The 14,161-nt window shown below is 47.8% G+C and overlaps 1 protein-coding gene across 1 annotated transcript in view; it reads right to left on the bottom strand.

Annotated features, from left to right (window-relative positions):
• Nucleotides 1-14,161, bottom strand: part of DNAH8 (dynein axonemal heavy chain 8) — a 1,926,251-nt gene that overhangs the window by 363,694 nt on the left and 1,548,396 nt on the right. The window contains 1 exon segment of the mRNA XM_029592920.1: nucleotides 1,418-1,545. Coding sequence (XP_029448780.1) covers nucleotides 1,418-1,545 — 128 coding nt within the window.

The raw sequence follows: 14,161 nt of genomic DNA, 5'->3' as shown, positions 1-14,161 counted from the left end.
TTCTGCGATAGTTTTGGTTACAGCTACCTCTGCTAGTAGTTTATTTTCTAAGTAAGGGAATGTTTCACATTTCTTCTAACTTTATACTATGACACCCCTCTCCCCCTTATTCTTGAATTTTTTTTAACAGAGACTGTCTCTTTATTGTACTAAATATTTGAATGCTAAAGTCATATTTTCCCTTTCCCTTCTTTCTTCCAGCTCCTTAAGTCTGTCTGTGTAGGGTTTGTGCATAGCTTTCTCTGAACTGCTTCCATCCTTTCAACATTCTTAGGAAGGTATGGCATTCAGCCCTTCAGAAATGAACACAGTAGTCATAGTGGGGTTTCACTAGTTACCTCATTTTTCCTATTAGTGATACCTCTCCTTATGCACTGAGCATACTGTTAGCTTTTCCTACTGCTTTATTATTCTGATTTGCAACTTTTAAGCTATCTGCCATAATGAGTCCTAGATCTGTTTCCTCTTTAGTAGTTTCCAATTCTTGTCCTCCTATCTGATAAATAATTAATAGATTTCCACACCCAGATACATGTCAGGAAGTATTTCTTCATGGAGAGGGTGGTGGATGCCTGGAATGCCCTTCCGGAGGAAGTGGTGAAGACCAGAACTGTGAAGGAATTCAAAGGGACATGGGATAAACCCTGTGGATCCATAAAGGCTGGAGGATGGGAGAAGAGCCATGGGGGTGGCTTGCTGAAATGGTGAAGGCTACTACCTGGTGACTATTACCCCTACTCAATAAGCCTTCACACGGTTAATGCAACTCCAACATTGCTCTCTGTATCAATGGCAGGGGGAAATGTGGATAAGAGGATTTGCATTCAGACAACAACCAACAAGGACTGAACTACACAGTCTGTGTAAACAAATAAGCATGAGGGTAGCTTGCTTATTGCATTGGTTACTACCCTAAACCAATTAAGCCTGATACTTCACTTTGAATGCATATACAGCATTGCTCTCTGCTTCAACAGCAGGGAGAAATATGGAAAAGAGGATTTTCATTTAGACAACATCCAACAAGGCATTGATATGTGCAGACTGGGTAAACAAGCATCGGGGTAACTTGCTTGATTCGGTGGTTACTACCTTTAATCATTAAGCCTTATGCTCATCTTTGATGCAATTCCAACATTACTTTCTGCATCAACGGCAGGGGGTGGCAGGAAATTCGAATCAAACAGTTACCAACAAGGGCCCTGAACTTGGTGGTTGGTGAAACAGATAAGTATGGGAATATAAGTATGGGAGCTTGCTGGGCAGACTGGATGGGCAGTTTGGTCTTTTTCTGCCATCATGTCTATGTTTCTATGATGTTATACATTTTCGTTTGTACTCTTATGGGCATTTTGAGAAGCAAACTTGGTTTCAACACATGGATCCTAGTTTAACATTTGTGACTTATACCTCTTACCGGTTAATCTGATCTTTAAATGCTTTACTTTGCTCAGTCCATCTGACTTTCTCTCCACTCAGTCCATCTATAAGTGCCGAGGCTGCTTCCATTTTTCTTCTGCAAACTTCTGCATCATTTAGCAGGTCCTAATGAGAGAGATGCTATCATCATTGTATGCTCAACTTTTGTCAAGCTTCACAAGAACTCAAACCTATTCATTGTGCCATTGTCTTCTCCTTCCCTCTATAAGTTATAACTCATAATGGTTTAAAGAAGGCTGTGGACACCTTGCCATTTGTCACTATGAGGGCTGTGGTAGGGGTATGCATTCGTTTGAAACGTACTGGCAATGCGCAACGTATAGGGCCATATTCCCTTGAATACAACGAATCTTCACTGAATTATTCAGCCGTCTAAAGGAGCGAATTTAAACAAAACCCCCACCCAAGACTTGCCAAAACTCCCTGGTGGTCCAGCAGGGGTCCAGGAGCCATCTACTGCACTCACGCCGATGACTGCTGGTATTCAAAATGGCGCCGATAGCCCGAGTGCAGGAGATCATTCCCGGACCCCCGCTGGACCACCAGGGACTTTTGGCAAGTCTTGGGAGACCCTCCTGACCCCCACAAGACTTTGTTTTTGTTTTTTTTTCGAGTTGTGTAATTTTTTATATTGAATATAAAATGTGTATTTCTTATTATAAGTGCATTTAATGAAAGATAAATTATTGATGCTTTTTCAAATATAAAACATGTTTGTAATAAAAATGGTAAAAACTGCTATTTAAAAGTAAATTATAAAAATATGATAAAGTTAATGTTGGGTTATACTGGTTGTTTGGAATTTGCTATGTGGTTTTGAACAAAATATCACACAAAAACAGCCAATTTTGCATGTTATTTTGTTGAAAATCTTCCACATATACCTATCTAGCTCATAACCAGTAAAAGAAAACTTTCCAACTAATCCAGGCTTCTTTGAGATACAATGTTGTTAATAGGGATGTGCAGAGCAAAATTTTATGTTCATATTTCTTATGTCCGAAAGTGGGTCCCACTTGCGGCCAATATGGACATAAAAAAAATCTAATGAGTTGGGTATATGTACATATGTCGCCCATTAAAGTCAATGGGGGAAGGATTTCCAGCCTATTTTTGGCTGCAGAATTGTGGTTTTCTTATCAATTGGCCCAGGAGAGAGTTCCCTTTCCTTTGTGCAGGGAAGTACTCCCTGGAAAGGGTCCACCCCTAGAGTTGTGTGTACCCGGTGTTTACATTGGCATCCAGTGAATATCGTTGGCGTCTAGTGAATTCCGTTGGCGTCTAGTGAATTCAGACGGTACTTACGCACTTCAGCAGATGACAAAGGAATTGGAGGATCTCTCAGAAATAAGAATACGTGTGGGAATACAAGGTCTGGATGAACAGGCAGGCACAGCAATGGAGTTAAAACAGCAGTAGGAACACAAGGCCTGGATGAACAGGCACTTCATTCGAGGACAGAGGTCAATCCCAGCTAGGGACACAAGGCCTGCATGAACAGGCACAGGAACTAGGTTAAAACACTGGTAGCTCGCCAGCATCTTTCTGATGCATGCTAGAATATTGGCAGCGGTATGGGCATGGTCCGTCAGGTGGGTGTGCAGTAAAGCCCACCTCCACCCTCATGCTTGTTCAGGGAAGGACTCCCTGGAACGGGTCCACCCCTAGAGTTGTGTGTACCCGGTGTTTACATTGGCGTCCAGTGAATATCGTTGGCGTCTAGTGAATTCCGTTGGCGTCTAGTGAATTCAGACTGTACTTACGCACTTCAGCTGATGACAAAGGAATTGGAGCCTAGGATCTCTCACAAATAAGAATACGTGTGGGAACACAAGGCCTGGATGAACAGGTACATCATTCGAGGACAGAGGTCAATTCCAGCTAGGGACACAAGGCCTGCATGAACAGGCACAGCAACCAGGTTAAAACACTTGTGGGAACACAAGGCCTGGATGAACAGGCACAGCCACTGAGTTAAAACACCTGTGGGAACACAAGGCCCGGAAGAATGGGCACAGCAACTGAGTTAAAACACCTGTGGGAACACAAGGCCTGGATGAACACGGATACTCGGATAGTAATTATGTGTTTTTTTAATGTATTTATATTCTTATTCGAAAACGTTTCTAGCACGTCATACTTGATTACACTCAGGTACTGTAGGTATTTCCCTATCCCCAGAGGAACACAAGGCCTGGATGAACAGGCACCGCCACTGAGTTAAAACACCTGTGGGAACACAAGGCCTGGATGAACACGGATACTCGGATAGTAATTATGTGTTTTTTTAATGTATTTATATTCTTATTCGAAAACGTTTCTAGCACGTCAGACTTGATTACACTCAGGTACTGTAGGTATTTCCCTATCCCCAGAGGAACACAAGGCCTGGATGAACAGGCACCGCCACTGAGTTAAAACACCTGTGGGAACACAAGGCCTGGATGAACAGGCAGGCACAGCAATGGAGTTAAAACACCAGTAGGAACATGGATGAACACTGATACTCGGATAGTACAATTTTTTTTTATGGATTTATATTCTTTTTTTAAAAAGTTTATAGCACTTCATTTATTTTTATATTTATTTGTCATTTTTATATACTGACATTCTTGTATTCAATGCAAATCATACTTGCTTACACTCAGTTACTGTATGTATTTCCCTATCCCCAGAGGAACACAAGGCCTGCAGGAACGGGCACAGCAACGGAGTTAAAACACTTGTGGGAACACAAGGCCGGGATGAAGAGGCGCAGCAGTCGAGCACAGAGGTCGATCCCAGCTAGGGACACAAGGCCTGGATGAAGAGGCACATCATTCGAGGACAGAGTTCAATCACAGCTAGGGACACAAGCCGCGGAGGAAAAGACACTAACCAGGATCCTCCAAGCCCTCATTTTCTCCAAATTAGACTACTGCAACTCTACATTTCTTGGACTCCCTTCCTCATACACAAAACCACTCCAAATGGTTGAAAACGCAGCAGCCCGTCTACTAACAAACACTAGGAAAAGAGACCACATTTCCCCAGTCCTAAAAGACCTCCACTGGTTACCAATTCAGTTCAGAGTCATTTACAAATCCATCACCTTGATATACAAAATCTTTCACCAACACACCATAATCGACCTACAAATTCCTCTCCGTTTATACAAATGCACAAGACCGACCAGGGAAGCCTACAGAGGATGCCTCCTTGTTCCACCCTCCAAAACCACTTATCACAGCACCTTTAGAGATTGAGCCCTTTCCACAGCAGGTCCACCGTTATGGAACTCCATCCCCCCAGATCTCAGAAATGAACCTTGCCTCCTAACCTTTCGGAAAAGACTCAAGACATGGCTTTTCAGGCAAGCCTTCCCGAACTGCACCTAACACACACCATCAATAAATTCTCAGCTCAGAAGCTGTATATATTGGACGCCATATTTGTAATGTACTCTTGTATATTTTTATATTCTACACATGTATATAATTAACCTCCTCTATCCCTCTTTATTTCTTACACTCCCAGTTCATAGCCCCAGTTAATTGTAACTGCATCTCTTCACCACGTGTATTTATGTTATAGGTTGTTTTCTTTGCACCCCTGTTTTCTGTAAAGCGACATCATGTGAACGATTTCATGAATGCCGGTATAAAAAAACCTTAAATAAAATAAATAAGTAAGTACCGCAAGGGAAAGTTGAAAACAACTTTGAAGAGGGAGTTCAAGAGGGCGTGAAATTGTAAAGAGGTAAATGGGTGGGGTCCGTGCAGTCCGCCCGCAGGATTCAACCCGGCGGGTTCGGTCGGACCGGGGTTTCGGCGGATCCCCCACCCCCACCCCTTTCGCGGGGGGTGGGGGAGGGGCGGGGAACGCCTCCCGGACGGCCCCGGGCCCCGCAGGGCGCATTTCCTCCGCGGCGGTGCGCCGCGACCGGCAACGGGTCGGCTGGGAAGGCCCAGGGGGGGCAGGTGGCCCGCTGCTCTGGCGGCGCGTGTTATAGCCCCCCCTCCCGGCGTTTCCTCCTTCCCCTTTGGCAACTGTTAGCTTGTCTTAACCTCATTCACTACATCTATGCAGACGATGTTCAGATTCTTATTCCCATAACAGAATCTATTAACAAACTTGGCTATTCTTACAAGCCTTCCCTGATCCTTCAAACTTTCACTAGATAAGTACAGCTACTCAGCTTTGAATATGGAACTTCGCCCCTCCAATATTCTCCTCATTTAGCTACCCTACTTATGCACTTCAGAAAATGACAAAGGAATTGGAAGATCTCTCAGAAATAATAATACGTGTGGGAACACAAGGTCTGGATGAACAGGCAGGCACAGCAATGGACTTAAAACACCAGTAGGAACACTAGGCCTGGATGAAGAGGCACATCATTCTAGGACAGAGGTCAATCCCACCTATGGACACAAGCCGCGGAGGAAAAGAAACTAACCAGGATTCCCTCCGTAACGGCGAGTGAAGAGGGAAGAGCCCAGCGCCGAATCCCCGCTCGTCCGGCGGGCGCGGGAAATGTGGCGTACGGAAGATCGCCTCTCTGGCGCCGCTCGGGGGCCCAAGTCCTTCTCATCAAGCCTCAGCCCGCGGACGGTGTTAGGCCGGTAGCGGCCCCCGGCGCGCCGGGACCGGGTTTTCTCGTAGTCTGTTTGTTTGGGAATGCAGGCCAAAGTGGGTGGTAAACTCCATCTAAGGGTAAATACCGGCTCCGGCGCGTGTTATTGCCCCCCCCCCCCCCGGCAGCAGCTTCGCCGTTTCCCCGGCCGTTTCCTCCTTCCCCTTTGCCAACTGTTAACTAGTCTTAACCTCATTCACTACATCTATGCTGACGATGTTCAGATTCTTATTCCCATAACAGAATCTATTAACAAAGCCATCGCACTTTGGAACAACAGCTTACAAGCCATCACTAATCTCCTCAACAGTCAAAGCATGAGATCTTATTAAGAAACTGACATTATCCTCAACAAATTCTTACTCCTAGCAAAACCTCTACCAAGTAAGTACACAGGGGTCTGTATTTTCATACCCCAGTGCTTGCTGTTTGAATACCGCTCTTGCCGTACCGACCCGCAGGGACCACCTAGGGACACAAGCTGTGGAGGAAAATAAACTAACCAGGATTCCCTCAGTAACGGTGAGTGAAGAGGGAAGAGCCCAGCGCCGAATCCCCGCCTGTCCGGCGGGCGCGGGAAATGTGGCATACAGAAGACCGGCTCCCCAGCGCCGCTCGGGGGCCCAAGTCCTTCTGATGGAGGATCAGCCGGCGGACGGTGTTAGGCCGGTAGTGGCCCCCCAATAAAACCACCAAAGACTGCTTCTATAAACTGCAAGTTTAAAAAAGGATAAGACCACTCTTCCACGCCAAACACTTCAGAACCATCCTCCAAGCCCTCATTTTCTACTACTGCAACTCTACATTACTTGGACTCCCTTCCTCATACACGAACCACTCCAAATGGTTGAAAACGCAGCAGCCCGTCTACTAACAAACACTAGGAAAGGAGGCCACATTTCCCCAGTCCTAAAAGACCTCCACTGGTTACCAATTCAGTTCAGAGTCATTTACAAATCCATCATCTTGATATAAAAAATCATTCACCAACACACCATTATCGACCTACAAATTCCTCTCCGTTTATTCAAATGCACAAGACCGACCAGGGAAGCCTACAGCGGATGCAATGCCGGTATAAATAAATAAAATAAATAAATAAAATCAATAAGTACGTAAGGGAAAGTTGAAAACAACTTTCAAGAGCGAGTTCAAAAGGGCGGGAAACCGTTAAGAGGTAAACGGGTGGGGTGCGTGCAGTCCGCCTGGAGGATTCAACCCGGCGGGTTCGGTGGGACCGGGGGTGGTTTCGGCGCATCCCCCACCCCTTTCGCGGGGGGGCGGGGAACGCCTCCTGGACGGCCCCGGCCCCGTCCAGGAATAAAAAAATAAAGTAAATATATAAATCAATAAGTACGTAAAGGAAAGTTGAAAACAACTTTCAAGAGCAAGTTCAAAAGGGCGGGAAACCGTTAAGAGGTAAACGGGTGGGGTGCGTGCAGTCCGCCTGGAGGATTGAACCCGGCGGGTTCGGTGGGACCGGGGGTGGTTTCGGCGCATCCCCCACCCCTTTCGCGGGGGGGCGGGGAACGCCTCCCGGACGGCCCCGGCCCCGTCCAGGAATAAAAAAATAAAGTAAATATATAAAATCAATAAGTACGTAAAGGAAAGTTGAAAACAACTTTCAAGAGCAAGTTCAAAAGGGCGGGAAACCGTTAAGAGGTAAACGGGTGGGGTGCGTGCAGTCCGCCTGGAGGATTCAACCCGGCGGCGGGTTCGGTGGGACCGGGGGTGGTTTCGGCGCATCCCCCACCCCTTTCGCGGGGGGGCGGGGAACGCCTCCTGGACGGCCCCGGCCCCGTCCAGGAATAAAAAAAATTAAGTAAAGCAGTAAAATCAATAAGTACGTAAGGGAAAGTTGAAAACAACTTTCAAGAGCGAGTTCAAAAGGGCGGGAAACCGTTAAGAGTTAAACGGGTGAGGTGCGTGCAGTCCGCGGCCCCGGCCCCGTCCAGGAATAAAAAAATTAAGTAAATATATAAAATCAATAAGTACGTAAGGGAAAGCTGAAAACAACTTTCAAGAGCGAGTTCAAAAGGGCGGGAAACCGTTAAGAGTTAAACGGGTGGGGTGCGTGCAGTCCACCTGGAGGATTGAACCCGGCGGGTTCGGTGGGACCGGGGGTGGTTTCGGCGCATCCCCCACCCCTTTCGCGGGGGGGCGGAGAACGCCTCCCGGACGGCCCCGGCCCCGTCCAGGAATAAAAAAAATTAAGTAAAGCAGTAAAATCAATAAGTACGTAAGGGAAAGTTGAAAACAACTTTCAAGAGCGAGTTCAAAAGGGCGGGAAACCGTTAAGAGGTAAACGGGTGGGGTGCGTGCAGTCCGCCTGGAGGATTCAACCCGGCGGCGGGTTCGGTGGGACCGGGGGGGCTTTCGGCGCATCCCCCACCCCTTTCGCGGGGGGGCGGGGAACGCCTCCCGGACGGCCGCAGGGCGCATTTCCTCCGCGGCGGAGCGCCGCAACCGGCTCCGTGTCGGCTGGGAAGGCCCAGGGGGGGCAGGTGGCCCGCCGCTCCGGCGGCGCGTGTTATAGCCCCCCCTGGCAGCAGCTTTGCCGTTACCCCCGCCGTTTCCTCCTTCCCCTTTGCCAACTGTTAAGTAGTCTTAACCTCATTCACTACATCTATGCAGACGATGTTCAGATTCTTATTCCCATAACAGAATCTATTAAGAAAGCCATCGCACTTTGGAACAACAGCTTACAAGCCGAAGCCACCACTAATCTCCTCAACAGTCTAAACCTGGTCCTCAATGCCTCTAAAACTAAACTCCTCTTCATTTCCTACAAGCAAGAAAACCTCCCATCTCAGATCCATCACAAACACCTTCTCACCCACAACCATGTGAGAGACCTGGGAGTAATTATAGACAACCGTCTTGACCTAAAGAATATGATCCAAACCACAACTGTAAGATATAATATTATATCTTAATGGGCCTCGACAAAGGAAACTCTTTCCTATTGATCTTGTTAGACCTTTCCGCAGCGTTCGACACGGTCAACCACGCCATCCTCCTAAACCAGCTTTCGTCCATAGGAATCAGCGGCACCGTCCGATCCTGGTTCAAAACGTTTCTCGATAACAGAGGTTACAAAGTTAAACTCCAAAACAAGGAATCCTCAAGATTTGACTCTGTCATAGGAGTCCCTCAAGGTTCTTGATTATCTCCGACCCTATTTAATATCTATCTTCTTCCTCTCTGCCAACTTCTTACCGACCTCAATCTAAAGTACTTCCTTTACGCAGATGATATTGAAATCATCATCCATATCAAAGACACATACTCTAAAACTCTTGACTACTGGGAAACATGCCACCAGAAAATCAAACAAGTAGTAAACAACCTACACCTCATCTTAAACTCATCCAAGACAGAAATCCTACTCATCTCTCCTGAAAACAATATCTCCAACACTACTCTTCCCAACAACCTACCTACCACACAAGTTACAGACTTAGGAGTGATAATAGACAACCGGCTAAACTTCAAGGCACATATCAACAAAACAACCAAAGACTGCTTCTATAAACTCCAGGTTTGGAAGAGGATAAGACCTCTTTTCCATGCTCAAGACTTCAGAACGATCATCCAAGCAGTCATTTTTGCGAAATTAGACTACTGCAGTTCCCTATTGCTAGGTCTGCCCTCATCCTATTCCAAACCACTACAGATGGTTCAAAATTCAGCAGCCCGATTACTAACAGGCGCAAGAAAGAGAGACCACATATCTCCCATTCTGAAAGAGTTACATTGGCTACCCGTCCACTTCCGTATCATCTATAAAGCCATATGTGTCATCTTCAAAACTATTCATCAACGCATCTTATGCACTTTAGCTGATGACAAAGGAATCGGAAAATCTCTCAGAAATAAGAATACGCGTGGGAACACAAGGTCTGGATGAACAGGCACATCATTTGAGGACAGATGTCAATCCCAGCTAGGGACACAAGCAGCGTAGGAAAAGAAACTAACCAGGATTCCCTCAGTAACGGCGAGTGAAGAGGGAAGAGCCCAGCGCCGAATCTCCGCCACTCCGGGTTCGGGGATCTGAACCCGACTCCCTTTCGATCGGCCGAGGACGACGGAGGCCATCGCCCGTCCCTTCCGAACGGCGCTCGCCTATCTGTTAGGACCGGCTGACCCATGTTGAACTGCTGTTCACATGGAACCCTTCTCCACTTCGGCCTTGAAGAAGAATGCTCAGTCTGTTTAAAAGAACAAAATTAACGGACCCACTCAAGGAATATGCTCAGTCTGTTTAAAATAAGAAAATTAACGGACCCACTCTGAAGGTCAATGCTCAGTCTGTTTAAAAGAACAAAATTAACGGACCCACTCAAGTACAGGCAGGAACAGCAACGGAGTTAAAACACTTGTGGGAACACAAGGCCTGGAGGAACAGGCACATCATTGGTGGACAGAGGTCAATCCCGGCTAGGGACACAAGGCCTGGAGGGACAGGCAGGCACAGCAATGGAGTTAAAACACCAGTAGAAACACAATGGCTGGAGGTACAGGCAGGAACAGCAACGGAGTTAAAACACTTGTGGGAACACAAGGCCTGGAGGAACAGGCACATCATTGGAGGACAGAGGTCAATCCCAGCTAGGGACACAAGTCGCATAGGAAAAGAAACTGACCAGGATTCCCTCAGTAACGGCGAGTGAAGAGGGAAGAGCCCAGCGCCGATTCTCCACCACTCCGGGTTCGTGGATCTGAACCCGACTCCCTTTCGATCGGCCGAGGACGACGGAGGCCATCGCCCGTCCCTTCCGAACGGCGCTCGCCTATCTGTTAGGACCGGCTGACCCATGTTGAACTGCTGTTCACATGGAACCCTTCTCCACTTCGGCCTTGAAGAAGAAAGCTCAGTCTGTTTAAAATAAGAAAATTAACGGATCCACTCTGAAGGTCAATGCTCAGTCTGTTTAAAATAGCAATATCAACAGACCCACTCTGAAGGTCAATGCTCAGTCTGTTTAAAATAACAAAATTAACGGACCCACTCAAGTACAGGCAGGAACAGCAACGGAGTTAAAACACTTGTGGGAACACAAGGCCTGGAGGAACAGGCACATCATTGGTGGACAGAGGTCAATCCCGGCTAGGGACACAAGGCCTGGAGGTACAGGCAGGAACAGCAACGGAGTTAAAACACTTGTGGGAACACTAGGGCTGCACAGTAGATGCCGGTCAGACACAGCGATTCATGTCAAGAACATGTGCTGCAGTGCTTACTGCTTACATTATCTTGAGCATAGGAGGCAATTGGAACTGCTGCAAGGCTCCTTTCAATAGCTTTTATTCATTTTGCCATTCACAAGGAAAATCGGGAAAGCCAAGCACTGGCAGGTTTACTTTCAAAAACACTAGCATTTCCATCAAGACCGGTGAAAGCCTTGAGCGGTGAGGGCTCATGATATCCCCTGTCATTGAAAAAACACGTTCACTGGGCACACTTGTTGGTGGACATGACAGATATCCTTCAGCCACTTTGGCTAGGTGTGGCCAGACAGTGGACTTGTGTGCCCAATATGCCAGCGGATCTGTCTGCGTATTCTCTATCGGCTCTGAGAGATACCGTTTCACTGACAGCTCTGCTGCTGTCTCCTCCTGTGCTTGGGAGGGCTGAGAGTCACTCAATCCAGTTACTTTCTCTCTCGCCTGTTGCACTACTGATGTATCTTTATGGCCAACATGCCTTGGGCGTTCTGACGTTGAGGTGGAGGCACTAGTAATAGTATCTGTCACTGACACAGTCCTTCTCCTGCCAGGGCTAGCAGCAGCACAACTCTGTGACGTGCCTGCTGTTTGCACCTGTGCTTCAAGCCTAATCTGTCTCCGCCTATGGTGCTCCTGTTCACGGACCTGTGCTAACAACAGCTCCTTCACAAATGACAGACAATTGGTCTGTAGGGCGATTTTACCTTTCACACGGGGATCACAGACAGAGGCGAGCATGTATGTGCTGTCCTCTGTTAAAGGCCTTAATCTGTCTTTCACCTGCTGCTGCAAAACGTCCACACACTGCAGCACCTCAGCAGTCATTCCCTCTTGCCGTTTAATGCCTTCCAAATGGTCATCCAGGAATTTCACTATAGGGATGATGTCAGCCAAGGTGGAACTTCTGGAACTCAGCTCCTCCGTGACGTCCTTGAAGGGCTGCAGGATTTTTACCAGCTGACTCATGACTAACCAATCGTGATGCCCTAGGGGATTCTGTACACCTATGTCTATTGTACCAGAAAGTTCATGAAGGGGTGTCTGCAGCTCCAATAACCTCTCCAGCATCATAAAGGTGGAATTCCACCGGGTGGGAACGTCTTGAATGAGACGCTTCTGGGGCATATCCAAAGCAGTCTGATTTTCTCGGAGAACCTGCCCCGCCCTGACACTTCTGTGGAAGTGTGCTGCTATGTTCCTGCACTTCTGTATTAACCTACGCAGGTATTCAGTCTCCTTGTCCTTGGACTCCAAGCCCAAACCTGACTTCACTACCAGATGCAGAGTGTGTGCAAAACATCGGATGTTCTTAAACCGCCCATCGCTTATTGCCTTAACCATGTTTGCACCGTTGTCTGTGACAAAAAAGCCTGCCCGCGTTTTACTGTCTCGCTGGTGTACTTTCCAGCTCGCCAGCATCTTTCTGATGCATGCTAGAATATTGCCAGCGGTATGGGCATGGTCCGTCAGGTGGGTGTTCAGTAAAGCCCACCTCCACCCTGATGCTTGTTCAGTAATAGAGCTGCTGGCTGCCCCTGCCTCTGCCATGTCCCACCAGTGTGCTGTCAGAGAGAGGTAAGAGTGTGCAGCATTCATGGCGGTCCAGATATCGCAGGTGAAATGCACTCTTCCGTCTGCCTTACCTAGCAGTGCTTGCACGCGACTGACACAGTGCTTGTACAGGCTGGGGATGACCTTTCTACTAAATGTGGTTCTGGAGGGGACTTTGTAATTTGGAAGTACGACCTTCAAGAAACGTTTGAAACCCACATTCTCAACTAACTGCAGGGGCTGGTCATCAAGGGCAATCATTTCCCCAATGCTCCTGGTTACTACTTTTGCGGCTGCCTGCCTCCTACCCCGGGATAGCGTTACCGCACTCCACCCCATTTCCTCCATGGTGCATTGTCGCTTCTCCCACATGTCAGTGGGTTTCTGGCCTGCCGCCTGACTGCTAGAAGGGTATGAGGGCGTGGGCTGACTCTGCTGCTTTCCTACCACTGCACCCTGGTTGGAAGGGGAAGGGGTCCCCTGACGGAAAATGCTACCATCCCCAGATGGCAGTAATCTTGTTGGGTGTTGCCTCTTAACATGATACTCCATGCCAAAATTTGACAGATGTCCCAGTTGCTTGCCTCTGCTAATATCCCTGGCACAGTAATTACACCGAGCATAACGCGGGTCTTCTGTCACTTTAAAATGTGCCCAGATCGCAGATTTCTTTTGTGATCCTCCTCTCTTTCCCGCCCTGGGGGTGGATGGTGGCACTGGAGTTGAGGTACTACTGGGTGTGGGTGGTGCACCCACTGCACCCGGCGAAGCAATGCCAGCGGGGGCAACAGTCACCCTCTGTCTCCCTTCTGACAGCTCTTCCTCCTCCTCGATATCAGTGGAATGTCTCCCCTGCCGCAGATTTCTGGAGGTGGAGGCTAAAACAGGACTAACTGACAATTCTACCGAAGATTGCTCAGGTATAACATCTTCCGTTTCTGATGAGAATCCCATCCAAGAAGATTCTTCTTCTGAATCAGAAGCTAACAGTGCCAGCGCTACCTTGTCACCGCAAAGTTTTGCAGGACACTTCTGTCCCCTGGATGCTCTTGGGTGTGTAACTTTTGTCTGGCTAGACTCTGCCTCCTCTTCACTCTCCTCCAAAACTACAGTGCCAGAAACAGGTGCTGGCGATTGCAAAGTTTCATGGTCTGATTTCTTTTTTTTTGCCATGGAACTGCCATCCCCTACAAAGACGTTTGATTGCGACAGTTGCCTTTTTACCTGTACTGGTGGTGTTGCGCTGGTGTCTTTTGCGGTGCCTCCGCTGCCATTCCCACTAAGTCGCTTGCATCTCCCTTTCCCTGACATTATGGATTTAAT

This window comes from Rhinatrema bivittatum, chromosome 3, assembly GCF_901001135.1.
Source record: "Rhinatrema bivittatum chromosome 3, aRhiBiv1.1, whole genome shotgun sequence".
NCBI classification, from domain to species: Eukaryota; Metazoa; Chordata; class Amphibia; order Gymnophiona; family Rhinatrematidae; genus Rhinatrema; species Rhinatrema bivittatum.
This window is presented reverse-complemented; position numbering and strand designations above follow the sequence as displayed.